This window comes from Podarcis melisellensis (assembly GCF_964234715.1).
Source record: "Podarcis melisellensis genome assembly, chromosome: 1".
In the NCBI taxonomy this organism is placed as follows: domain Eukaryota; kingdom Metazoa; phylum Chordata; class Lepidosauria; order Squamata; family Lacertidae; genus Podarcis; species Podarcis melisellensis.
The window spans coordinates 45961648-45987164 of NC_138528.1; the positions used below are offsets into that span (position 1 = coordinate 45961648).

A 25517-nucleotide genomic window follows, 5' to 3' on the forward strand; every position below is an offset into this window, starting at 1 on the left:
AATAAATAGCTCACAGCTTACAGAAGACTGAAAAACATGACCTACAAAATACTGTTTCATCATCAGGATGCAAAGACAGCAAAAGGATTTTGACTGGCCTCCAGCCTATAAGTATGGTTTAGGCCAATTTCATAGTGTTGGATGTAAAACCTGGTATATCTGTGAGGATATGAGGTACTTGCATGGTAAGATGTGACAGGGACTATTGCCCATTAAACAGGACCGCTATTAACACTTAGCATGATAGGTTTCTGTCTGCTGCTCCACAGGGAGCTGTGTAAGAGTGCTGGTCTGTGCCCCCAAAAGCATTTTTTTTAATGACAAAAGTGCTACAAGGAAGAGAAGTGTGTTTCTACCATTCACACTGCAGAAAATGTCTGAGAGCTGGGTGATTATGACACACAACAGCATTCCACTCGGCAATAATAAATGTGCCTCTGAGTGAAGAACTACATTTTTTTAAGTTGATTTCCATGAGAGAGAACATTAAGAAAATGTTTAGTTTCCCAATGAAATAAGTGAGCCTAAAAAGCATGTGCGCTTAATATTGTAAACTGCCCTGTAGTCCTTGGATGAAGGGTGATATAGAATTTTAATAAATAATAATATTAATAATGGCTTGGGCCAGGAGAGGGATTGGGGGGGGGAGGCTTGAACCAAGTCTTCCTGCTCCATCCCTCCTGTTTGGCTCTTTGGATTAAGGCGTCTTCACTGCATAACCGTTTCCTGGCATCAGCATTCCCCATACGAATGAAAGAGAGACGATTCAGAGAGGCACTAATATGAGATGGAAGAATTGCAGACTCAGTCCAGCGTACCAATAATAATATTTAGCACTGTACAAACATCAACTAAACAAATCCTCACAACACCCCCTGTGAGGTAGGGAGGCATTTTAGTCCCCACTGTACAGATGGAGAAACTGAGGCACAGAAAGGGTAAGTGACTTGCCCAAGGGTGGTTATCAAGATGATGGCAAAAATCATAATTTGGTGCTCCAGTTTGCACTGTCTGAGCTGAGACTAGTTACATGGTCATGCTGCCTCTTTAGGTCAAAGGGACCAGGTGCACCTTCCGAAAAATATTATTGTTATTATAATATATGGGGTTGCTGCCTGTTAAACAACATGTATTTGATATTAGTTAACCATTCCACAATTTCATTCCCCAAACAATACAGTGTCCTTTCACATTCTGTTTCAGGTTCTTCCATGTCCCTAAAGCCCCACCCAGTTTTTGGACTCTATAAAGTACTTGCTTAAAGTACATTTCTCCCCAGTGTGCTTTCATCAGAATGTATTGCCAAATAAGCCTCTGTGGGATGGGAGGCCGCTTCTTGCTGCAACTTAAAAATCTGCAGGTGTAGAAAGCTGCCCAACGGGGGTCTGGCTCTGGTGAGGCAGCTGCAGACTCTCAGCCCTCCTTGTTGCCTCTGGATTTGAGAAGGCTGATGATCCTTCTGTTTGCTGGTGAGTGTGACAGCAGCAGCGAATGGTAAAAGCACAAGGTGGAGGAGATGGCCTTCCATTGCTCCCTTTGAACCTTTGGCCAGAAGTCCCGGAAGGCCATTGGCTGTATCGATTGTGCTTTGAGGGCTTCGATTTGTGCCGTCAAGCAGCCAAAGCCAGAACCAGGATTTTGAGTCTCTCCTTTCTAATACCAATGAACAACCCTACCCCACCCCACTCCAGCTGGGATCAAAAGCAAAGCAGGAAGTTGGTGGGAAGAGACTGTCAGCTAAGGTGGAGCCATGAGAGAGGAAAAGTCCGCCTGAGGGGCGTTCAGGGGAGGAAACATCCTCTCATGCAGTCCGACGCCTTCTCACAAAGCTTCTTTTTCCCTCTGGGAACATCTGCTCAGCTTCATCTCTGTCAACTGGATGTACCGCACAACGTTGGTATCTGCAGGGGGAAGAGGGTCAAAAGACACCAGCTTAGCACAGTCACCAGTCATGTTAGACCAGGCATAGGCAACCTCAGCCCTCCTTACGTTTTGGGACTACAACTCCCATGATCCCTAGCTAACAGGACCAGTGGTCAGGGATGATGGGAATGTAGTCCCAAAACATCTGGAGGGCCGAGGTTGCCTTTGCCTGTGTTAAACCATAGTTGTTAAGTGCGAAATATGCATGATTGAGAAGGCCGGTCTGCATGCTGCAGGGATCACTAGCAACACCATGGCAGACATGTGGCAGGCTCTGTCCCCCCAGAACTCAACAGGAGCCATTCCAATCAGCATAACCCCACCCCTTCATCTGCATAGCCCCGCCTGATTCTGTTTCTTGGACATGCTAGACTTTGCTAAGTGACTCCAGGTGAACATGTCAGAAAAGCAACTACAGCCTGAGGTGTATCCTTCATGGAAGAGAGGCACTGGTGCAGAGCAGTGGGGAGGGGACAGACAGACACACAGACGCAGACACACACACGGGAGGACAACCCTGGGACTTTTTCCAAAGCAGGAGCAATGATGTCACCTGCCAGAGAGCCAGAATAATTGATTGGCCCTCTTTGCTGTGTGAAGTGCAAACGTTTGCATCTGACAGGTTAGCACAGAGGGAGCCAGAGAAGAGGGAGATCATCGAGAAAAAGCTAGTTGCCTCTTTTCCTTTCCTACCTTGAGCTAGCAGTTTAAATGCAAACACTTCTTTGTGCAACCATTTTCATTTCTAATTAAAAGCTCAAGGTTGCATTTCAGCTGGCTGAAGGTCTTTTGTTAAAGCTCACTCGGTTTAACAAGTTGAACTTATGCAGTCAGAAGTAAGCACTGCTGAGTTCAGTCGGCCTTACTCTCAGGTCGCTGTGCACGCTAGAACTTAAGACACCTGCTGGATAAAAGCAGGGCTTTTTTTTCAGCTGGAACTCGATGGAACTCCTTTCCAGCACCTCTCAGGTGAGCGCCATTGCCGTTATTAAGAGAGCAAGGGAGGCATTCCTGGAGAGTTCTGGCACCTCTTTTTCTAGAAAAATAGCACTGAATAAGAGCAAAGGTCAGTAACTTGTCTTCACAGAGGCCAACGAGATGCCTATGGGAAGCCCAAAAGCAGGTCCTGCACACAATAGCCCTTGTCTTCTTGCACCTGCTTCTGAGACACATGATGCAGTCATAGTGATCCTAATAAACTGATCATTATGCTATGTACTGATTTTTTTGTGGGCCGCATTGTGTGTAAGCATGGATTAATGCGACTGCCTGAATTTTTAGATCTTGCTTGGGGCACATCTTGGAGGGCACTGTCATGATGAATCCTTGCACTTCAAATGCAAAACCAAAATGCACTATCAAATGCCTCCTAGCCATGGTCAGGCTATGCCTCTGGGTACAAGAGGGGTGCTGCCTTTGCACCTTGCTTGCGGGCCTTCTGGAAGCTTCTGGCTGGTTAACTGTTGGAAACAGGATTCTTGGTGGACTTTTAGACTTGATAGCCTAACAGGGTCTTGGGTTCTAGTACTTGCTTCAGAGTACTTGGTTCTAGTACTTGCTTCAATGGCAAAAATTGCTTTCTCTGTCTCTGGAACTGTTTGGAATTGTGGCCTCTGTTGCCTATTTTTTCTTTTCCTCTACCCATGCCCTTCTTCATCTCCCTTCTCAATTTCCCCCCACCCATCTTGCTAGGTAAATGTTAAATGCTCAGGAAGTTATGATACTATGCAGATCCTGCTGCAACCTTGCAGTGTTCCCGGCAAACTGTGCCCTGTAACGTGATCATGCATACAGGAAGGGTGGTTTTAATTACTGAAGTCAAGTGTGCGCAGATTCATTGTCTAAGAAATATGAAAACTGAGATCCTAGCAGCTAAGCTTGGGGGGAGGGAGACAGAAGAGAACAAGAAATCTGATTCTCCACGTGCACTCAAGGTGAGCGCCCGTGACATTTTGCAGTCCGAAGTGACAATACTGCATGATCAAAGAACTGTACCCAGGGATCCCTTACAAGGTCTTAAAAGTTCTTGGGCTACATATCTCCATTCACCTTTAAAAAAAAATCTGATGACCTTTCCAGTCTCAGTACAGTTATACCTTGGAAATTGAACGGAATCCGTTCCGGAAGTCCATTTGACTTCCAAAACATTCGGAAACTAAAGCGCAGCTTCTGATCTGCAGCCAATCGGGAGCCATGGAAGCTGCATTAGACTTTCAGTTTTCAAAAAAAGGTCAAAAACTGGAATATTCACTTTCGGGTTTCGATTGTTTGGGAGCCGATTTGTTTGACAACTAAGGTATTTGACAACCAAGGTATGACTGTATATATTTCAGGACTTCACTGTTGTTTCTCTTTAATGCACCATCTCCCTCTGTCTACTGGTACTGAGGTGTAGCCTGAGAAGAGTGGCAATATGGGTCAATGTTAACCAGAAAGTTGGTAGTTTGGGCTCACTCAGGCCAGGATTCCTAGATGACCCTTGGGGTCCCTTCCAACTCTACAATTCTATGATTCTATGGTCTGTCTATCTAATTCTTTCCTAGCCTCCCCTTGGTGACCACCATCATCTTGTCAGCTTGATCTTTGAAGCTATTTTCTCGGTTTAAATGCTATATCCTCAGTTCAAGCAGATAAGAGGTATCATTTGTTGGGCCAATAGTGCAGTCCTTACCAACTTGATACAACAGGGGCTGAGGAAGTTGTAGCCAAAAAGACCTGGACACATATTGAGTACATCTATTTCCTATCTTAAGTGTCCCAGTTCTTTTGTTTTTGTTTTAATGTGGGTATTGCTGTTGTAATGTTTCCTATTTTTGTATTACTGTTTTCAAATTTTATTGTTTTAATTATCTGCACACCACTTTTGAGAGTCCTTGGATGGAACAGCAGGATCAAAATAAATAACATGATGGGCAATTAGGAAAATCTGTGCATGTTTTACTAGCTCTGTGGCTAATCAGCTCCCTTCAGCACCCTTCATATTAAGGAAAGAAAACCGGATTTGACTCCTTGCTGAAAATTTCAAATACGTGGAACTACAATGTAAGTTATTATACTCCTAATGGATCTTAACCCCCAAATGGAACCAAAGTAATGAATGTAGCTTCCTCTCTTATCCTCTGTAAATTTCCTCATGACATACATTTACTATCTTGAATCTATGCCAAGTGAACATAGTGAGCATTAATTGCCTAGGCATGCTAGGAAATCACACATGCTGAAGCTTGCAGCAACCAGAAACCTAAAAGTGGAGGGAGAAGGGGGAATAGATGAAGGTTCAGCCCAATAATGTGCCAATTGGAGATCATCAGCACCACAAAAAAAGAGAAGCAGTGACCCACCACAGCACATATCCATCCACGTAGATGATTTATCAAAGACATTCTGTTTTCAAGAGCTAGGGGCAGAATAGAAGCAAGTTAACATGCCAGAAGACACCCTCAGTGCTTGCTAGCTAAAACTCTCTCAGGCAAGTCTTAGCACAGAATCTTAGACTTTTTAAAAAAACAAACAAACTACTTATATTTTCAGAAGCAAAGTCTGAAAGATCCTGCAGGGCCTATTCCTTCCCCAGCCACCTGCAAGCCCCTATCCCTGTGAAAAGAAACTCTTCACTGAAATTTTGATCCAGGCTCTTTTTGCAAACATTTCCATTGATAAAAGGCCCACTTCTCTTCTTAGGAGTTGAGTACGAATGGCTTTGCATTCAGTTGGAATTGATAATACTGCAACTTAACATCCCTTACCTCTTTTCCATTTGGTTAATGTCTTGCAATGCTACATTTTTTCATCAGGAAATTTGTACAATTTTATGTGAGTGCTGGGGCACCCACAAGAGTGTTCGTTGGTCTGGGAATGTGTGCTGCAAAGGCGCCAAGTATGACTGCAAGCACGGCAAAGTGGTCACAGCCCACATCGCTGCTACAATATTTTGAGATGGCCACCCACTTGGGGCAGCTTTGAAAGTGATAGACAGATTTCTTCATGATAAGGCTACCAATGGCTGCTAGTCCTTATGATCGTGTACTATCTCCAACATGCTTCTGAACACCAGTTATTGGAGAAACACCAGTGGGGAGAGTGGCTTCTGTGCTCCTGTCCCACTTGTGGGTTTCCCTGGGATATCTGGCTGACCGCTCTGCGAAGAGGATGCTAGACTAGATGTGCCTTTGGTCTGCAGGTCTTATATTCTAAAGGAGCTGACGTACTTGGGAAATAAAGAATGCATGTAAACAGTACATTGCTAAACTGCCAACAGTTCCACCCTTTCTCTGTTGCTGCCCCACATGCTTGATACTGCCTCCTTGAATACCTGCATGATACAACCTCTCTTACTTCTTTTAGTTTCTCCTCCATACCCCCCTTTTCTGTGAAGCTTTTGGTACAACCTCCTAGTTTTCATGAACTTCTGTGACCCAGCCTGTAACTAAGGCTAAGCACACACCACTGAAATAGCTGCATATGACCCCCTTGTTTGCCCCTTCCTCCCCTTCCCTCTGTTGTTTCCCATATGTCAAATTTTGAACTGTTAGCTCTGTGAGGCAGGGACCCTATCCTGTGGTATGTTGAAAAGTGCCTTGTACTCTGATGGCGGCAAGAAGGAGAGGAGTAAGAAGGCGACATTATCACCATCACAGTTCTAGTAATAATATCCTCTATTCTGCCCCTCTCCTGTAAGTTCTTGGATTCCAAGTCCCATCTGCCTGGCTGGTGGTCAGGGATGGTGGGAGCAACATAAAGAGGAGGCCTTTCCTCTTTTCTGTAAATGTAGGACTGAGGGTTGGGGCCAGCCTCTGCCTACCTTTCCAGAGAGGAAATTGCCAGAAATTAGTTTCCTGTTAGGTATGCTGAGGCTCTCTATACAGGGAGATCCTGGCAGAAGTAGAAGAGTCAAAAGTTTCAGCTGTACCAACAGCCTAGCTCATATCAGGGGTATGAGAAGCCACCACAACTTTTTAATGGCCTCCTGTCCTCCTTCAGATTGCCTTGTTTAATGAGGGAACTGCAGAATTACCTCAGATCCCTCTCAGCTTGTTTTGTGGGTTGAGGTTAAAGGGCAGGGAGAAAAGCAATTTGGGCAGGTTAGTTTTCAGCTCTGTAATCCTTTGGCAGAAAAATAAATAGCTTTAAGAGATTTGCTTCACCACCAGCAGGCTTTCAGAACAGAGGAGCCTTCTGTGAAGCAAACTCCTGCTGGCCATTTAAGAAATTCTTTTGTTCGGGGAAGTAATTTTCCACCGGCTTGTCCTAATGCATCCTTATTAAATAGATATACTCAGACAGCACACTCTTGGGATACCTCAAGCGTGAGCCCTCACAAAAAGCTAAGGAGAAATAAATGCCACCATTTCACAGACAGAAAAACTGGGGGCAAGGAAGGCTAGAATGGTAGTTAGAGTCATAATAAACATTTATATAACACATTACTGTTGAAAGTGCTCCAAGTTTCTTATATCACCACTCCAGCCTTTTTCTTTTTCTAAAAAAGAGCTGTCTCAGTTCTTCTTGGCTGCACCACTCTCCCCTCAAAATGCAGAGATCCAGGAGACATTTCCAATGTATGGAAGACACTGACAGGTATCTTCCTCTGGCAAAGCCATGAGTGGCAACTGAACAAGGGCTGGAGGACAGGAGGCATCCCTGTAGCCCGATATCCAGGACCCAAATAGCTAAAGTTGGGTCAAGCAGGGCAGGACCTGGGACAGCTCCCAGGGCAAACTCACAGCAATAATGGAAGCTAAATAAAAGTCTTGAGGTCAACGGAGCACCTAAATTAAGGGTGGCTAACCTGTGGCAACTGGTCCTGATTTTTTTAAAAACAAAGAGGTGGACCACCATGGTTTGTTGGCAGTTTCAGATCAGTTCTCTTTCTCTCTTTACATAAACAGGATCTCACTCTAGTATTTAAACATTCTTCTCAAAAAATGTGGTTTAGAGGCAACTTATTTTAAAAAAGTAAACAAACATCTACTATATAAATGAATAAAAACAGATTGTATGCCATAAAAAGGAAACAGAGATGTGTAGAGGGGTTATAATTCAATGTACAATGGCTGGAAAAACTGACCTGTATCTGAACTTTACGTGGACCACAAGAAGAAGAATTGAGCGTAATTCAATTCTCTCCTCTCATTAGTTGTCATCTTCACGAGGCATTTCCTGGAACTAACTGAAAGGCAGAGGAGGATGGTAGCCTCTAATCTAGCCAGGCTAGTTGAAAGGGTCTATAAACACACTGGCTGAGTATGTATAGGGTGTGCAGCTGCTCAAGCCAAATGGAAACCGCTTCAGGCAGAATGCTGCCCAAACACGACAGATGGAAACAAAATGCCTCACATGGGATATTAAGAGGACAGAGCGAGCCTAAATTTGTTGCATGTCTTGTGGAAAACGGAACACCACGCATCTTGCATTTCTTTGACTAAAGTAGAGACCTTGACCTCAACCCATCTGGATATTAGAGTCCCAATCTATGGGTCCTTATGAGCAGATCCCGCCCCTGCTCCATTCATTTGCCAGTCAGATGCTTGCTGGTGGCAGTTTTGATGGCGCTGATAACTGGTGGAGGTGGCATCATGAAGGTGACTCAGCACCTCTGTCCAAAAGAGGTCCCTGTGGAACGCCTTCGCATCAGATGTCAAGGAAATAAACAACTATTGGACTTTTAGAAGACATCTGAAGGCAGCCCTGTTTAGGGAAGTTTTTTAATGTTCAATGTTGTATCGTGTTTTTAATATTCTGTTGGGAGTTGCCCAGAGTGGTTGGGAAAGCCAGCCAGTTGGCCATGGTAAATTATTATTATTATTATTACTACTACTACTACCAAAATGGACTCTGACAGCAGTCTTTAGGTGATGTGCCTGTAATGCAGCAAGGACCGATGCATGTACTGTCCTCGGTGCAGAAAGGATTTATTCTGGCAGAAAGCCAATTATTTTTAAAACATGTGCCACAGCTTCATGGTCCCCATGACATGCATAGGTGAAGTTCCCAGGTCCATTCCTCGCCACCCTCACTTTTAAAGTCCTCCGGTACCAGGGCTGGGAAAGACCCTCTACCTGAGGCTTCAGAGCTGATGCCTCTCGGAGCTGAATGGGTTAGAGTTGGGTTTTTGTTTCTGAGGATCAGCTTTGGAGAAAGTGCTCCATGAGGCAGGTGAAAGCCCTTCCTGCTAGCAATTCCCTTTGTGAATTGTGAGAGCTCCCAGCTGTCTCTTGAATCAGCACAGGAGGCCTATCCATCATAGCCTATCTGTGCAGAGGCACCATTATATTATGTGTTTCCCTGCTTCTATCATCATTTGTTGCTGAAATGGTGCGGGGAAATGCAGCATGCAATGATGTTATGGCACGGGTAAATGGGGAGAGGGAGGAGAAGGCATCACACTGAAGTGGCAACTCCATCCCAAGTTTAATGCCTCCTCCTGACTTTTGTGTGTACTCTCTGTGGATGACAAATGTGAAAGGAGCAGAAGAAAGCACAAATTCGGGTGCAACCTGACAGTGGTTCCTCCTCACCACCAGTACCTGTTGGCTGTCGGGACCTTGCTTCTTTCAAGTAGTAAAGTGCCTTGTTGTAGTCTCCCAGGTGGTAGAACGCTACGCCTGACCGATAGAGTGCCTTGAAGTTCTCTCCTTCCTTCTTCAGTACTTTCAGGCAATATTCCTTGACTCTCTCGTAATTCACCAGCTCAGCTTGAAGGAGGCAGGCTAAGAGAGAAGAGGAAATGAATGACAACGTGAGGCTGTTTAGAGAGCTGCTCTTTCCCCTTCTTCACCACTGCTGGGGGAACAGCGAGCGAGAGGTGATGCTGATGACTCAGGAAATGGCACAGCCATTTAGCCTGAGCATCAAATCCAGTTTGTCAGTCCTTAATCTCAAGAGAAATGGCCTATTATTAGATATTTCAGTAAACATACATTGGTAGGTGTTGTTTTCCGTGTAAAAGAGGCAGGGATTCTCTGTGGGCTAGGAAGCAAACATTAGAAAAACAGGTAGGTGGCTTTGAATTAGCAAAGGAAAAGTGAATGTGGGCAGTGAATTGTGACCGGCAGTTTCAAAGCAGATCAAAACAAAGGGAGGACTTTTAAAAAACAAAAAACTGAACAAAATAGGTTACTGAGTACAAAGATACACCTTATTCCTAATCTTTCTCACTCTTGTGATTTCTCTTTTGATGTTGTGAGTTATGACTAGAGAGAATTAAAAGGACGACAACACACATGCACTAGCAATGCTGCTTCCTTATGTTATAAGGCAAAGGAGGTTTCTAAAAGGATGACGATAATACTGTATCCTGTATCCAAGTTGCCGGGTCAGTATATTGCCGGGGCCATATTGCAAATGAGGTGCGGACTGAATTGCCTAAGAGTTCATGGGAGAGACAAAATTTCTCCTGGGCACTCCCAGCTCAGCCTCTGAGTCACTAAGAGCTACTCAACAACTGCTGAAGAAGCAAACCCACTGCGTACACAAAGTGGCAATTGCATAGCAGGAGGTTGTTTTTAGGCTTTGTGGGCAGGACTCATTGGTGGGGCTGCGGTTCAGTGCTAGAGCACGCTGCATTGCATTGCAAATGCACATCTAAAAGTCCTGCCTTCGTTTGGCCCCTGAGCTGATCCAAGCAGCAGAAGACTGTGCAGAGCAGGGGTGACACAGTCCAAATGAAGAACATCAGTGCCTGCAGGATCAGGCCAATGGCCCATCTAGTCCAGCATCCTGTTCCTGTAGTGGCCAACCAGCTGCTCGCAGGAAGGCCATGCACACAGGACCTGAGGGCAAGAGCACCCTTGCCGCCTGGGATTCCCGACAAGGATTGCCAAGGAATTGTTTTGGAAGCTTCCCATGCAGCTTTAACCCTCTCTTCTCTTGCTCGTCTTGTGCCCTTCGCTTCCAGTTCAGTGCAGCCAATCATGAAGCCAGCAGGGCAGGAAGCAGCTGTCTGGACTAGTTACATCTCAGAGAAATGAGCTTTACAGACTGTATCCCTGTGGTGGTTGTGGCGAGATGTAAACCTGTAAAATGGTGGCTGTCATCAGAGAAGGGCACACACAGCAGATTTCCATAGCAAACTATGCTGCGGTGCAGCCTCAAAAATGATGTGCAAAATGCTTCTTTTATTCACTACTATTCTCTCCTGCTTGTCAAATGCTGATTTCCTGTCCCCACTTCTAACAGAGCTTGAAATGATCTGCCTAGGCTTCCTCCCCCCCCCCTCCCTCTCTCAACACTTTTGCGTTTAAAGTGTGAATTTCATGCTAGAGCCCTTGACAGCTTGCGACTGCTGTTCTATATTTATGTGTCGAACAACAGGTACAGCCTTGGCAGCAGCTGCCCTTGAGGTATCCAAGAGGCCCGTCCAACAGCACTGGAGAGAAATCCCTCAGCATGGGATAGTCTCAGAAGGGACCGGAGAAAGCAAACTTATACAAAGTGTGAAAGGTGAAGAAAGGCAGTACTCCGGGCATCAACACGTTCAGCGTTAATTATCTAACAGGGAGCTTGCTTTGCACCAAGTGAAGACATCAGTCCATTGAGCTCAGGGCTGCCAACATTTAGGATGCAGAACCTGGTGGCCTCCAGATGTGGCTGGGAGGCAACTCCCACCACCCCTGCCACTGGCCATCCTGGCTGGGGCTGAGGGGAGTTAGAGTCCCAACAACATCTGCAGGGGCCACAGGTCCCTCACCCGCAGCTCATGGACAGCAGCTGTCCAGGGTTTCAGACAACAGTTTTCTCCAGTCCTACCTGGAGATGGCTGGGGTTGAACCTGTGAGTGTTTGCATGCAAATGACATGCTCTGCCACTGAGCTACACCCCTTCCCTTACAGCAAAGACCTTCAGCCTTCCAGATGTTGTTAAACTACAAATCCCATCAAGCCAGTAGAGGATGATGGGAGCTGTAGCCCAACGACATCTGGCAGACCTACCCCTGCCTAGCAACTCTGTCAGATCTTCCCTGATGAGGATTTGCCAGTTCCCCTGAAGAGAGACTGGGCTTCAGTGTTAGAAAGGAGACAGGCCAAGCTTATTGATCCCACATCAGCCAAGCAGGAAGGCTACTTTTTGGAAATGCAACTGAGGGTCAAGAGGGCTGGGCTAGATGTCTCAATGGTCTGACTTTAGCATAAGGCAGTTCCCAGTGTTCATTTGATAGCTGTATCACACTTCAGCCATAGCTAGGGAATCTTTCCCAGCTTGAGGTGCTTTATTCTGCCATGGGGAACCTTTCAGGGGCCACATGCCAGGGGCTGGGAGGGCCAGAGGTAAAAGTGAGTGGTGCAATGGACGTGACTTTTAACCTTTACAGGGTAGGCTACATTCCAGTCACACATAAATCACACACACACACGACACCCTTCTCTATCCAGGCAAGCAAGAAGCAGCATCACAAGGACCCGTTCCAGCCAAGCAAAAACAGTCAAAGAGAATGTAGAGCAGATCCGGTAGAAGGTGTAGGTTGGAAGGGAGCATGGCTTAGGAAGAGTCCCAGGGGCCACACTGATAAGGCCCTGAAGGCCACATGAGGCCCCCAAGGTCTGAGGTTCCTCACCCCTGAGTTAATCCTATAGGCATCCTTTCCCACATTGACCCAGTGCTGTCAGCATTCCTTAAAAGGATCCTTTGCATAGCTGTCCATATTACTAAGGACTCCAAAGCACGTCTCTTTAAGAGGTTTCCCATTGCTATCAGCTTGCAAACAAAGAGGGTTTTTCGACTGCCTCACAAATGACATGCTACTTACAGCCTCCTTGATCGTGTTTGGCATTAATTAGATCCGTTGGCTATACTACTGCTTGGCAGACGTACTGTGGTAAATGGGAAAATTAAAAAAACTAAGTGCCACTTTCCAACTAGCAGCTGATTCATTTAAGTTTCCTATTAGTTTATTAAAATTATGTTAGCTATGCCCTTCAGTGTTCATACAATGTGGCACTAAGTGCAGCAGAATGTGTGTGAGCCTGAAAATCTAGCCAGAATCGATTTGTGCTGCACCAGGCAAGATTCAGGGGCCCAAAGGTAGACTTAGCAATTTGGGGGCATGGGGTGGGTGGAGGCAACAGCAACAACAGTGGGGAATGTTTTCAACTGTTTCTTTTCTGCTGAGAGATGTGTGTGGCAGAACAGGCTCGGAATGGGGAAGGAGCTGGTGCATTTATGCCATTTTAAATTTGCAAACCACCCTGCGGCCTTTTGGTAAAGGGGTGGCATAGATATCCTGAAATGTCTTGAATAAATAAAACTACAGGCCAGGGAAGGGAAATTAATACTAAGGTAGCCGGGACCGTAAATTCTGAATTTCCCTGCAACCCTGGGATTTCTGGGAGATAAAGGCTTTTGAGGCTATAGCTTCTGATGTGCAAAGATAGGTTGAAGCCACCAGCCTAAGATATGGTTGGGTGAAGCAGGAGAAAAACCTACTTTATCTCTGCTGTCTCCCATTGAGTTCTCATGTCTGCAGCAGCTTAGGGAAAGAGTGTGGGAGACAGTGGCCAGTGCAGGAATGAAATCCCACCATCAGCTTTTGCATGGGGAAAGGTGACCTATATTGTCGCCTTGTGCCCAGTTCTGGATGTGGGAGACAGAACAGGGCACTAAAGTAAGTCTTAATGAGAACCATTTGTCAATTGAAGCAAACAGGTGATTTGTGGTAAGATTCATTTAAAAGGTCAGTCAAGTCCATTCCATTCAGCCCAGGCTTATGGAAAGGCAAATGAGAAAGCAAGTTCAAGGAAAGAAAGTGTGGCATAGGAAAAGTATGGGCTTGGATGCAACTTCAAAGGCTACCCAGCTTAGAGGAAGTTTTCATCTTTAGTCTTTCATCACATGCGCACAGTGCCTTCTCCAGGGTTTCTGCGGGTTGCAGTTTCACTGTGACTTTTAGCCTTACTTTGTTTGGGTACCGCACACATTGTTAAAAAAGCTGAAACCATATAAATAATAGGAACTCAGTAGAGGCAAGACCCAGTTCTCTGTATTAACCAGCTTATGTTGCTTTGATGAATATCCCCCCCGCCCGCCCCCACCCATCCAACCTCCTCTGCTTTCTGGCCAGTTTCTACTGTTCCTTTTGATTCTGGTTGTGGATTTTTCAGTTTTTTTGTTACTGTTGATTAAGCAGGTTAAATGCCCCGGGGAGTTTCTTCATCTCTGTTCCTGTTGTGTGTGTGTTTTTAATTACCCCAATCATCTCTGCCCTCGCTTTTATCTTTCAGAATCAATATTCATCTTGTAGAGCCTGCTGAGGCTCTTCCTTTTCATTTCCTGACTTACTTTTCCTCCTTTTGCGAGGCCTGTCAGGAAGCAGACTCTGAGATGGGTGTGGATTGGGGGATTGGGGCTCACAATGGCGAAGCTCTGCCTCCACAGCAGAATACCAATGGCTGGGAACCACAGGAGGGGAGAGTGCTCTGGTGCTCAGATCCTGCTTGCAGGTTCCCCACAGGCATCTGATTGGCCACTGTGAAAACAGGATGCTGGACTAGATGGGCCACTGGCCTCATCCAGCAGGCTCTTCTCATGTTCTCATCATGCATGCAGGTTTTTGGGCAGCATCCATGCAATGTTGTTGGCATCAAAATACCAGCTCCTATTCCTCCCCACCAAAAAAATTAAACCGGAGCTTCCTTATCTGGAGGAAACCAAGCAAGCTTAAAAAAACAAAAAACACCTGTTGCCAATTTCCCATTTGCAATATCTCAGTGACCTATTTACAAACTAAATTCCTGCCTGGAAGCACCAGAAGACTGGCTGAAGAACCCCTTTCTTTTCCTTCCTTATTGCTCTTTCCCAGAAAGATCCCTTGCATCGTTCTGTCCTTTCCTCATTCTTTCTCTTGGAACCAACTGTGAGACTATTTAAAGAAAACCATTGAAGTGTAATTTGACCGCTCTGATTTCAGGATCTATGTTCGTTTGTTTTGAAATCTCCTTCCCTGCTCCTACTGGTGTACACATACACATTTCACACACCTGACAAAGCAGGCTCTAGTCTTGTCCATTTATGACATAATACTGTGATCATCTCCAAGGTGCCAGAACACACTGTTGTTTTTACTGCAGCAGATGATCGTATTATCCCTAAGGGATGCCAGTCTCTTGTGAATGTCTTTGCTGACTGAATCCTATGGAGAAGCTGAGAGCTTCATCACCTGCATTACAACAATCATGACAGAAAAAGAGAGGACAAAACTCATGATGCCTCAGAGGCTCACCGAGGCTCCCTGAAGCAGTCCAGTCATGGCTCTCTGGCTATTTTGTATGCTCTGTCTGAATGAACCTCTCTAGTAAGTGGCTGACCACATTGCTGTTGTTTGCAAAAGAAATGGGCAGCCAAGTGGCAGATATAGCCATAGAAAGTCTGGTTTTGATGGTTCTCACTTCCATGTACAGTAACCTCGGGTTACAGACGCTTCAGGTTACAGACTCCGCTAGCCCAGGAATAGTACCTCGGGTTAAGAACTTTGCTTCAGGATTAAAACAGAAATCACGCTGTGGTGGTGGCGGGAGGCACCATTAGCTAAAGTGTTACCTCAGGTTAAGAACAGTTTCAAGTTAAGAACGGACCTCCAGAACGAATTAAGTTCTTAACCTGAGGTACCACTGTAATGCATTTAGGATTTTAGTGCCTTAAAGGTGTGTGTATGGGGTGTGCGAGGTGTTAGGAGAGCAGTAGAATGTCATACTCCTTCTGGGGTAGTTTGTCCACCTTTGGCCTCTACCCTGGCACTCAACAGCCACACCCTGGAAATGGCTTTGACAGGCCACCTAAACCAGGTGAGGGTAGCCGATGGGTTTCAAACCCTTGGTGAGTTAAGGACTTCCCTATTGCATCCTCCTCATGCAGCCCTGCAGCATCACAAAGCAGTGTGGGGTGGTAGAGGTTGTTACACCCACCAAGGGCCACAGGTGGGCAGAGGCGCAGCACAGCATACAGCTGGCGAGGAGTAAAATGTGTCCCTGAAATGTGCTTGGGGCCACCGCCCCTCTGGCTCTCCTCATGCGATGCCTCTGGTACCATGGAAGCATCATTAGCAAAAATCATGAGGATGGGTGAGGGTCAAATGAATGACCAGAGGCACTGTGGGGGCAGCTGGAGGTGTTGCTACATTAGCTTTGGTATCCAATGGATTCTTGGGCTTTGAACTTTGCTTCTGGGAGAGCACGGGGTTGTGACTAGTATGGCACATTGGTGTAAAGTTTCAGGGTTAATGTGTCCATAGTTAAAAATGACTAGTCCTAGGAACAGAATAGTTCCTAGTCTTCACGCCAAGTGGACTGAAATCCTTTAATGCCACAATGGGTAGGACTGGTTTGTTTACACATACAAAGGATGCTTATCCACAAGGCTCCAGGATGGCTGGCGTGGTGTTGCTGTGTTACTCTGACTTCCCTAGAGGATACTCACACAAAACCAACTTGAACGGTTCAATTGTTAAAGGACAGAGCAGCCTTGGATTTGAGCTACAGTTGTTACAAAAGAGAAAGAACACACCAAGAACCATTTGCCCTTGGAGACTGAATCCAAAGGGAGAATACAAGTCCCTGACCCATACTCATAGGCTTGGTTCAGACATAATGCTGAGCCAAACCATGGCTGAGGGTGAAGCAGCAGACCTGCAGGTGCTCAAAGGGGAAATGGCTGCCACTTTGCTCCTTCCCCAATGTACACTACCTGGAGCTATGTCTGAACATAATGCTGAGCCAAACCATAATGTTACAGCCCGTGTAGCTCTAATGAAGCCATGCACTTAAGCCAATGTTTATTCTTGGCTTACCACTTGTGCTTTCTCTAGATGACAGATTGTGAGTCTTGGTTTGGACCACATGCTGAACCAAACCATAGCTTAGCTCTAGGTAAGCACAGCAGGACCAGAGCTGCCATCATCTTTCCTCTGGGCACCTACATAGTTGCATAACATGCCAATTTATTGCACACCTCCCCGATTGCAATATGCCGTGAAGGCAGCCCATCATTCTGTATTGGTTACTCCCCATCCCATCCTCCGTTTGAGAGGACCATCGGAGAATATATTTAAATCCCAAAGTTGCTAATTTTGGTCTTCTGATTGTTGAATGCTAATCTAACCATAATGCTAATGCTAACCATAACCGTAAGCCTTTGCAGTTAAACACAAGCAGCACCTTCAGCCACAGTGCCTAATGGCCCTCTTCAAACTCTTTAGATTAAAAAAAAAGGAAACATTTATTCTGTTAATTAAGATGAAAATTGGAATGGGTGTAATTAATTAATTAAACCTTGCAAACCAACCCCCCCCCCCCCCGCTGAGATGGTAAGTAAGCTTCATTATCTCCTTTTGATAGTGCCAGCTCAAGATCACAAAGCCTGTGAGTCAGGAATAAAACCCAAAGCTGTTGATTCACAACTCTGTACTTAATATGCACAATAAACATCTTTGTTCTTTTCTCCCTTTTGGCTCTTGCATTTCTCTGAGCATTGGGAAATGGACAAAAGAATGGGCTATTAGGTTCTGCCAAGTCAAGGTTGGTTTTAGCCCTAAGGTCATGTTTCTGCATGGAAGGTATTTTATTTACTGATAATTGATTGATTTGTATTTCTAGTCCACACTTGATATAATGAATGATCCCAGGACATGTTGTTGCTGGCATCTATCTGTCTCGATAGACAATGGAGTGCGCCTCTGGGGGTGAAGTCAAACAGCTGCGTTAGCATCCCCAAAGTGACCTATTTGGGGTACAAGCCTGGGCAGTGTGTATGGAGGTCCTGGGCTACCCAGTCGACAAGACCTCCAAAGTCCAAAGCTCAAGAATCCATTTGAAACCAAAGCTGGTGTAGCAACACCACCAGGCTGTCTGGTATAGGGAGTGGTATCTTTGTCCTAAATCATTTAGGGCTTTATAGAAGAGCATTAACACCATGAATTGGGTTCAGCATATAGGCAGCCAGTTCAGATGCTTTTGAATCATCAAAATATCACATGGTGCTTGTGGAATAACTGTACCATTTTTTAAAAAAAGCTGTAATAAAAGTGATAAGGGATATAGTGGATAATAATTTCCCTTTGGATATTACTACTACTACTCCTCCTCACCCTTCACCAATAGGTCTCAGGACCGGTTACAAGAATTTAAAATTCATAATTAAAAACAGTTAAAATAATGAAAAACAGTTAAAACTGTTAAGTATTCTAAAAATACAGTTAAGATATTTAAAAGATACAGTACCTAAACAAACTTTGGCGCTAACGGAAAAGCTGCTATTAACTACTAAGTTCAGGAAATGCAACAAAATGTCCTTACCTTATTTATTCCCAAGGAGTCTTATAATGGGGAGAGGGAGAATATTAGGGTCAGCAATAGTCCCATTTTATGGATGTATACAGACCATGGACAGTCCCTAAGGATGATCACACACTCCGTCCCTGCATGAAAACCACTCAGGAGAGGATTGCAGAGCAGCCTAGCCCTGCCCCTGCCACACCCTCCAACCAGACCTCACCTGCCAGTCATACATTCAGCAACTGTAAGAAGGGACCCTATGCAGACATGAATGTGCACATGTAGATGTAAGTGGATAACCTAGGACAATCTGGAGTTTACCTCTACTGTCCGAGGCAGCATGCTTCTGAATACCAGCTGCTGGCAATCACAGTTGGGGAGAGGGCCATTTTGCTCATGCCTGGCTTGCCGGCTTCCCACAGGCATCTGGTTGGCTGCTATGAGAACAAGAGGCTGGACCAGATGGGACACAGGCCTAATCCTGCAGGACTCTTCTTAATATTCTTATGCAGATCCATTCATACATGCCTAAGGCCCCTCTCGTGTTCACTGAAGATATGCTTAGAGGAAGATGTAGCCAGCAAGCAGAGCAAAAGACTTGTTTGTGCAATGTCGGTCCCTTTATGCCTGCTATTAACATGCGAGGGAACTCCTCTGAAACTCCCCTCTCTTGTTTTCCGCTTCATCAATGTTTATTGTTCTGATATGTTTACAGGAAATAATACTTTCCACATCAGAAGCAAGTTGGGCAGGAAATGGAAAGCAGCAAACGGTGAACAGTACCTCCTTCAATACCGCCAACAAGAGGTTAAGGACAGCTCAAGAGCAGAAATAAGATGGAGGGGTCACTTGTGATTCAATAATGGATAAAAAGAGCAGGCAAAACGGTGGAAATGAGCAATTCTTCACTTGAGCCGTTATTTGGTTATTTGTTACTGACTGGGAGAGGGCCATTAGAATCTAACCTACTGACCCAGCTAATCTCAGTTTTGTGGCAACATCAAGACGTCGTTCCTGCCCCTTCCCCCGTTGTTTGTGGTTTCATTCTGACAGAGGCAAAAGAAGGTCAAGTCCTTCCCTTGCTCAAAGTCACAGACAGGCAATGAGTCATAACCAAATGGTTGCTCGGAGCTCTGCTTGCCTTGTAATCATATGCCGACATGATGGGATTTAGTTTTGAAGGAGGGATTTTTTAGGTTTCGTAGGACCTGCCCTAACCGTTTCAGGAAGCAGCTGCCTTGGTTATGTGATGATAGTGATCAGAAAACTAGCTTGGGCTTTGAATCCTGTTCTCTCCCAGGTCCATGTACCCTATTTAGCAGATCAAATGGGCAACTCGTTCAGAAGAACATAGTCAAGCATCTATAAGAGCAATACAGGTGTAGCCAAGGAGCTTCATTTCCTAGGACAATCAACAAGCAGGCAGTGGTGAGAGCTTTGAGGAGGCAGGCCTACTGATGGAGGGGGCACCACTGAGAGCATCTTGCTGAAGTCCCCACCCACCCCAGATCTGCAGGCAGGCACTCACAGTGGAAAAGCAGCAGGAGAAAATGGGTGAGCCCTGTGGTGCCTGCTTCTGCCAACCTAAAGTGTTCCACAAACCTCCTGCTCCCCTCATCCTTTTTAATACACTGTGTGTGTCTGCAATGTCACCTGCTCCTAGGATGGGTAGATGGGAATGCATCCTAAGGAGCATCTTTAGCCATAGCAGCCACCTCCTCACACATTATCCCTTCTCCTGGTACATCAACTCTGCCACACACATACACAAAATAGGCTTCTAGTGATGATTTTAACCTGCCCTGTTTTGTTTGGTGATGGACACTCCATTTTGATATGCCAAGCATCCTTCAAATACACTGTGACACCCCCCCCACTTGAAACACTGCGCTGAAATCACTACAGCTGTGCTCCCTTTTGTAGCTCCGAAATACAGCTGGAGACATCGGAGGGGCAGGAGTTCACGCGTTACAGTCAATTTTTTTATAAGGTATGGAACAGTCGCCAGGGAAACCCTGTTGGCTTGACCCACCAATAAACTATGCCAGGTTGTTTGATGTCAGCTAATTTAGTCCTATTAGTGTCAATGCGTATCTGTATTTCAGTGATTTGTGGATGAGACTGTCCTTGCTGCTAAGGTTAATTATGCTGTCCTCTAACAGGCTGGTTGTCTTGCACTGACATGGCAAGGTGACTTGGGATGTCAAGCTATGCAGAAGGGAAGCTGGGTGCATTCAGAGGAGCCATGGCAAGCAGGTGTACTAAGATGTCAGAAATAGGAGGAGATGGATCAATGGAGTTGCCCTGGATAGGACAAAGCAGGCATCTTTTATGCCATTCTGAAAGCATTCTGACCCATATGAAATCATGTAGGTCTACACAGACCTGTACACCTGATCTACAGCAGTGTGTACTACTGTGGGATTCATACAGAAAGACGGCACACAAACTTGTCTCACTTGTCTGCTAGACAAAACGATGGGCTGGTAACTGTCAGTGGGCATCCTTGCCACTCAAAGGCAAAAAGCCCTGTGGGAACATCGAGGGAAAGTGCAAGAAATGCGCTCTCCCCTCTGTTGTAGTAAAATGTGGAAGGAACAATAACAAAGCCGTACAAGGAATTAGAAAAAGCACATCGTATCATACGCCGCTATTGTGATGCAAAACAGTTCCGAGCACCCGGGTAGACATTTTCAGCAAGGGAACTTGCAGGCTCAGCGGAAAGGCTACCAGCACTGCCAAAACGTCACCCAAAGCCATTTCAGATCCGTTTGATTGGCATCTCTGTACTGACGATCATGCAGATGTTTTCCAGTTAACAATGTCTATTTTTCAAAACTAGGGAGCACTTCAGCATTTGCTGAATTATTAATGCTGCAGCCCTGATAATGTATATAGTACCTTGCAAGCACAAAGTGCAATGGGAAATGGAAGCAAATCAATGTGTGTAGTGTTGCTTCTTTTCACAAAAGAGGAAGAATTAGCCTTAGATAAGGATAGCAATGCTGCAGCATTTATACATATACAAAAATGAATTGGGGGGTGGGGTGAGGACAACCCAAAGTCATTTGATGTTCTATCTCCAAAATGTTCCACTACAGCAAAAAGAAAAATTGCATGTTGGATGAAAAGAAGGGATGACATTTCACAAAATCATCAAATGTGTTTTGAGAGAAGCTAATTGCTGCTTTGACTTGCAAGCGAAAGAGTTTCAGCCTTATAGCTTCAGGGAGAGTTCACACATATATGTTTATCGTTCCTTGACTGCAACATCCCAGGAGGGGTTGAATGCAAGAAAAAGCTACTGCAGATCAAACACCATAAAGAGACCTTGCATTGCCTCTGACAACATTCAAATGCCAACCTTCTCAAAGGAGGCAATTCACATGTTTGGCAGTGAGCATCAAGTGATTTACAGGCACATGTTAAATGGTTCCTAGGTGTATGGAGATCCAGCAGACCTGAGAAACATGCAAAAGGCAGACAGGAGAGGAGCAAGAGAGCTTTCTGAATTCTTGGCTTTCTCAAGCCTCTGTTCTGTGATGCAAAGTGCAATTCACAGAAAGATTCTTTTCTATGAGAATTGAACCCTTTTCCAGAGCTCCTGTGGGCACAAAAAGACTCCTTTCCCCACCCATGTCAGAGCAACCCACTGGCCACTGTTTCTTCCTAAGAGCCGGAGAGGGAGAATTGGCACCCAGCAGTGCAAAGGATGCTGCTGCACCAAGCAGGGCTGGATAGCTCTGCCAGCACAACAAAGCAATGAGCTGCCTTTTCGTCCCAAGGTAGGAATCCCATTGCCAGACCTTTGGAGCTCTGCCACTCTCAGCCATTGTGGCCCACAGGAACAGGCCAGAGCTCTCTCGTTCAACTGACCCTCTTTTGACAGGGTTTTCCATTTGTCTTTGCCCTACTCAAAGTGTTTCCAAAGTGCAAAGACTGGATTGGCCAGTCTTTGCCATCTCGTAGGTCACAGTCAATATTTTTTGTTATTAAAAATTGCATGCCTTACAAAAAGCACAGAAACAAATCTGCCAGTATAGAACAACTGCCATCCTTTTCATGGGGCTGTCACACTCTTCTCTACACCAAAGTGCTTTAGGCTTCTTATACATTCATAGCATATAGTCAATAAAATGTGTATTCAAAAGCTTGAGAAAGAGGGCAGGACAAGAAAGAGAAACTTGCATATGATCCCCACTGTATCATCTCTCCCTCCCTCCCTTCCTCCCTCCCTCCCTTCCTCCCTCCCCCCTCCCTCTCTCTCTCTCTCTCTCTCTCTCTCTCTCTCTCTCTCACACACACACACACACACACACACACAGAGCTAAGGTCAGTTTTGGTTGGAGTAAATACTGCAGGAACAGAATACAACTGTTTGTAAGTTGCACATCCAGGCTTGGCCACAAGTTCCTGTTGGTCCCCCACAGCTGGCACAAATTAAAATTTAACTGACCTATTTGATATCTACAATTAAAACAAAAACACCCAACATATGTGATGGTGACTGATCCTAGGACAGACAAGTACTCCGCTCCCCACTGCAACACTCCTCATACCAAATGACTGAACTGAAGGCATGGTAAAAACAATTGCAGGAAACAGGCAGGCGGAAAAAGCTGGTGTATAAGCTTGGAGGACGGAAAGCACTTTCAAGTCCCCCAACATCAGAGCGGCTGCCCCACAGAACTGCAGGTTCCTATTTACACAGCTCTTGAAAGACATAAAGAACAGAGACGTTAACCCCACTGCATGACGGGTTTTAAGAGTTAGAACATTGCCAGGGACCATAGTTGGCTTTGCTTGTTTTGTCGACTGCTCCAACTTCCAAGAGAGATCTGCTGGATGCTGCCCCTCTGTTCCTGTCCCCCTCTCCTCACCACACAGTTATGGAAATATTTTCCCCCCCCCCAACCACCATTGGAGTTCTTCCAATTTGTCTCTTCTTTAGTGGAGCCTCTGGCTTAACCTCTTGGTCTCCTGACACAAATTATACACCGTGACCTAAGAACTTTGCTGTTGCTTCCCTACTCTCTCCAAACACACATCACTGCTGTTGTGCTCCCTCCTCTCCTTTTGTGTGTGTGTGTGTGTGTGTGTGTGAGAGAGAGAGAGAGAGAGAGAGAGAGAGAGAGAGAGAGAGAGAGATATCTGCTGCCACTGGACCTACAGTGATGCTAACTTTCCCTTGGTGATCCATTCCAGAGGCAGAGCTGTGTTATTTGGCTGCAACGAAAAACAGCAGAAAGAACCCGCAGACCTTAACCTCTTATGGTTATTTGTAAAAGATGGTATAAGGACATTTATATGCAATCCCATTTTCAATCCTGCCAACACATGCAAGAGTTTGGGGGGAAGCAGACTACTTCGTTTCCAGACAGGGAACGTTCTGTAACTTCCTGATGAAATCCTGTGACTTTTCATACCCCCCCATGTTCCGGGGCTGTTTTTGCTCTGCTTTTGCAGCTCTGTGCGCAAGAGCGCACCCCCGGAAGGCAATAATGCAGTATCATTTGGGAAGCATCGCAGAGCGATTAATAAAGCAGAAAGATGTGTGGACAGCCGGGTATAAATCCACCACTAATGCCTTGTTATTACCTCGATGACATGTTGCAGAAAAACACCCGTCTGGAGGGGCCCTGACAGATTTATTGTGGCTTCAGCTTTCCTGGAGCAGGGCCCGCTTTGGCAGATGCATGAAGTGTTACTCACAGTCAACAGATACCTATTTCTATCTGTCAACTAGGGACAACACATCATGCATCTGACAGGATACTGCCTTACACGGAGTCAGATCATTCGGCCATCTAGCTCAGTATTGTCCACACTGACTGGCAGATGCTCCCCAGGGTTTCTCTCATCCCTACCTGGCAATGCCGGGGATTGAACCTGCGACTTGCAGCATGGAAAGCAGATGCTCTACTGCTGAGCTAGGCTTTCCCTTGGCAAAGCTGGCTCTTGTCCATGAAAGCCTATGCCAGGAGAAAAATGTGGTCTTTAAGGTTCCACAAGACGGACATTTCCTCCTCCTCTCTCCCCCTCTCTAATGCTAAAATATAAATGGCAACATTCTGGGGCAGAGACCTGCCTCCATGATTATTTTACTTTGAGAAAGTTCCCTGATGTATTGACCCGCACGTTTGCACACTCCAGCATTAGATATTGGGGCTCCTGGCAGTAGTTCTCTCTCCTGCTGGCTCTTCCTAATAAATAAGACTAGGAGGCAACATGCCACGGAGACCCGAGAGAGCCGCCTGCCATCCTGAGCCAGGGGCGTTTAATCTGCTGCCTCGCTGGGGGGGGGGGCTCCTGAAACGGCTTGGAGAGGCGGCCTCTCCTGACCCTGGGGAAACAGGAGGGCGGCCTCCATCTGACCCAAGTCCGGAATTCCGGCCATGGGGTGGGAGGGAAACGGCACCTGTCGGCGGCGCGGCGCTTTCCAATCGACCTTGCAAGCAGGGGGCTAGACAGGGCACATTTCCCCATGATCCCTCCCTCGTTCCCCGGCGCCCCTCACGCTCTGCTCTCCGGGCAAAGTTTATTTCCAGGTGCCGTCGGGGCGAGAGCAGCGGAACGGCGCGCGCCCCTCGAATGATCTCCCGCCAGAAGGAACGCAAGAGTCCCTTTGCTGACCTGCCAAGCTGTTGTAACAGTCGATCTCGATGCTCTCCAGCAGCTGGCTCTGCTCGCCCGTGAGGCTTCTGCCCAAGCCGCCGCCGCCGGATGAGGAGGAGGACGAGGGCGCGGCGGCGGCGGCGTCTCCGTCCCCGACGACGTCGTCGTCCTCTTGGGCCAGCAGCAGCCCCTTGAGCTCCAGCAGCGCGCGGTGGTACTTGCCGATGGCCTCGCGGAATTTCTTCTCCTTGTAGCACTGCGCGCCCTGGCTCTTGAAATCCAGAGCCCTGCGGATCAGCTCGTCCGGCTCGGCGCTCTGGCTGCCCCCGCGCTGCAGGGCGCCCATCGACGACGACGGCCCTGCGCCCCGCGCGCCGTCCGGGGCCGTCCGGCTGCCCGCGCTGGGCTTCCCGGCCGCGCCGGAGCACTGCCGCTCCATGCCCGCCGCCGCCTTTCGCCCTGCCTGCCCGCCCGGACACTCAGGCGGCGCCACAGCCTCCCGTCTGGCTGCGGCTGGTGGTGCCACCTCTCGGCTGGGCTCGGCTGCTCGCTCCCATCCTCCCGCGGCCAGGAGGGAGACGCTGCCGCCGCCGCTCCTGCTGCTCCTCCCCGCGCGCGCCGGGTGTCTGGCTGTTGCCACCGCCTCCCGCGTCGTGTTATGTTGGGGCGAGGATTGCGAGGGGGGCAATTCTGGCTAACCCGGAAGGAGCTTCTCGCTTC

At 46.6% G+C, this 25517-nt stretch overlaps 2 protein-coding genes across 6 annotated transcripts in view; one reads left to right on the forward strand and one right to left on the reverse strand.

Moving 5' to 3' along the window:
* Nucleotides 1-25517, forward strand: part of MAP3K9 (mitogen-activated protein kinase kinase kinase 9) — a 91321-nt gene that overhangs the window by 59140 nt on the left and 6664 nt on the right. Inside the window, exon 12 of one of the 5 annotated variants that reach the window (XM_081889656.1) lies at nucleotides 18898-18919. The exons of the other annotated variants lie outside the window; for them this stretch is intronic. Within the exon in view, the coding sequence (XP_081745782.1) occupies nucleotides 18898-18904 (7 nt within the window). The 3' untranslated portion in view covers nucleotides 18905-18919. Of the gene's footprint in view, nucleotides 1-18897; nucleotides 18920-25517 lie in introns of those variants that run through there. 5 annotated transcript variants of the gene reach the window in all.
* Nucleotides 811-25255, reverse strand: TTC9 (tetratricopeptide repeat domain 9). The gene is made up of 3 exons (XM_081890714.1): nucleotides 24816-25255; nucleotides 9450-9632; nucleotides 811-1901 (listed from the first exon to the last, which is right to left on the reverse strand). The coding sequence occupies exons 1-3, from the start codon at nucleotides 25234-25236 to the stop codon at nucleotides 1822-1824; spliced, it is 684 nt and encodes a 227-aa protein (XP_081746840.1). The 5' UTR covers nucleotides 25237-25255; the 3' UTR covers nucleotides 811-1821.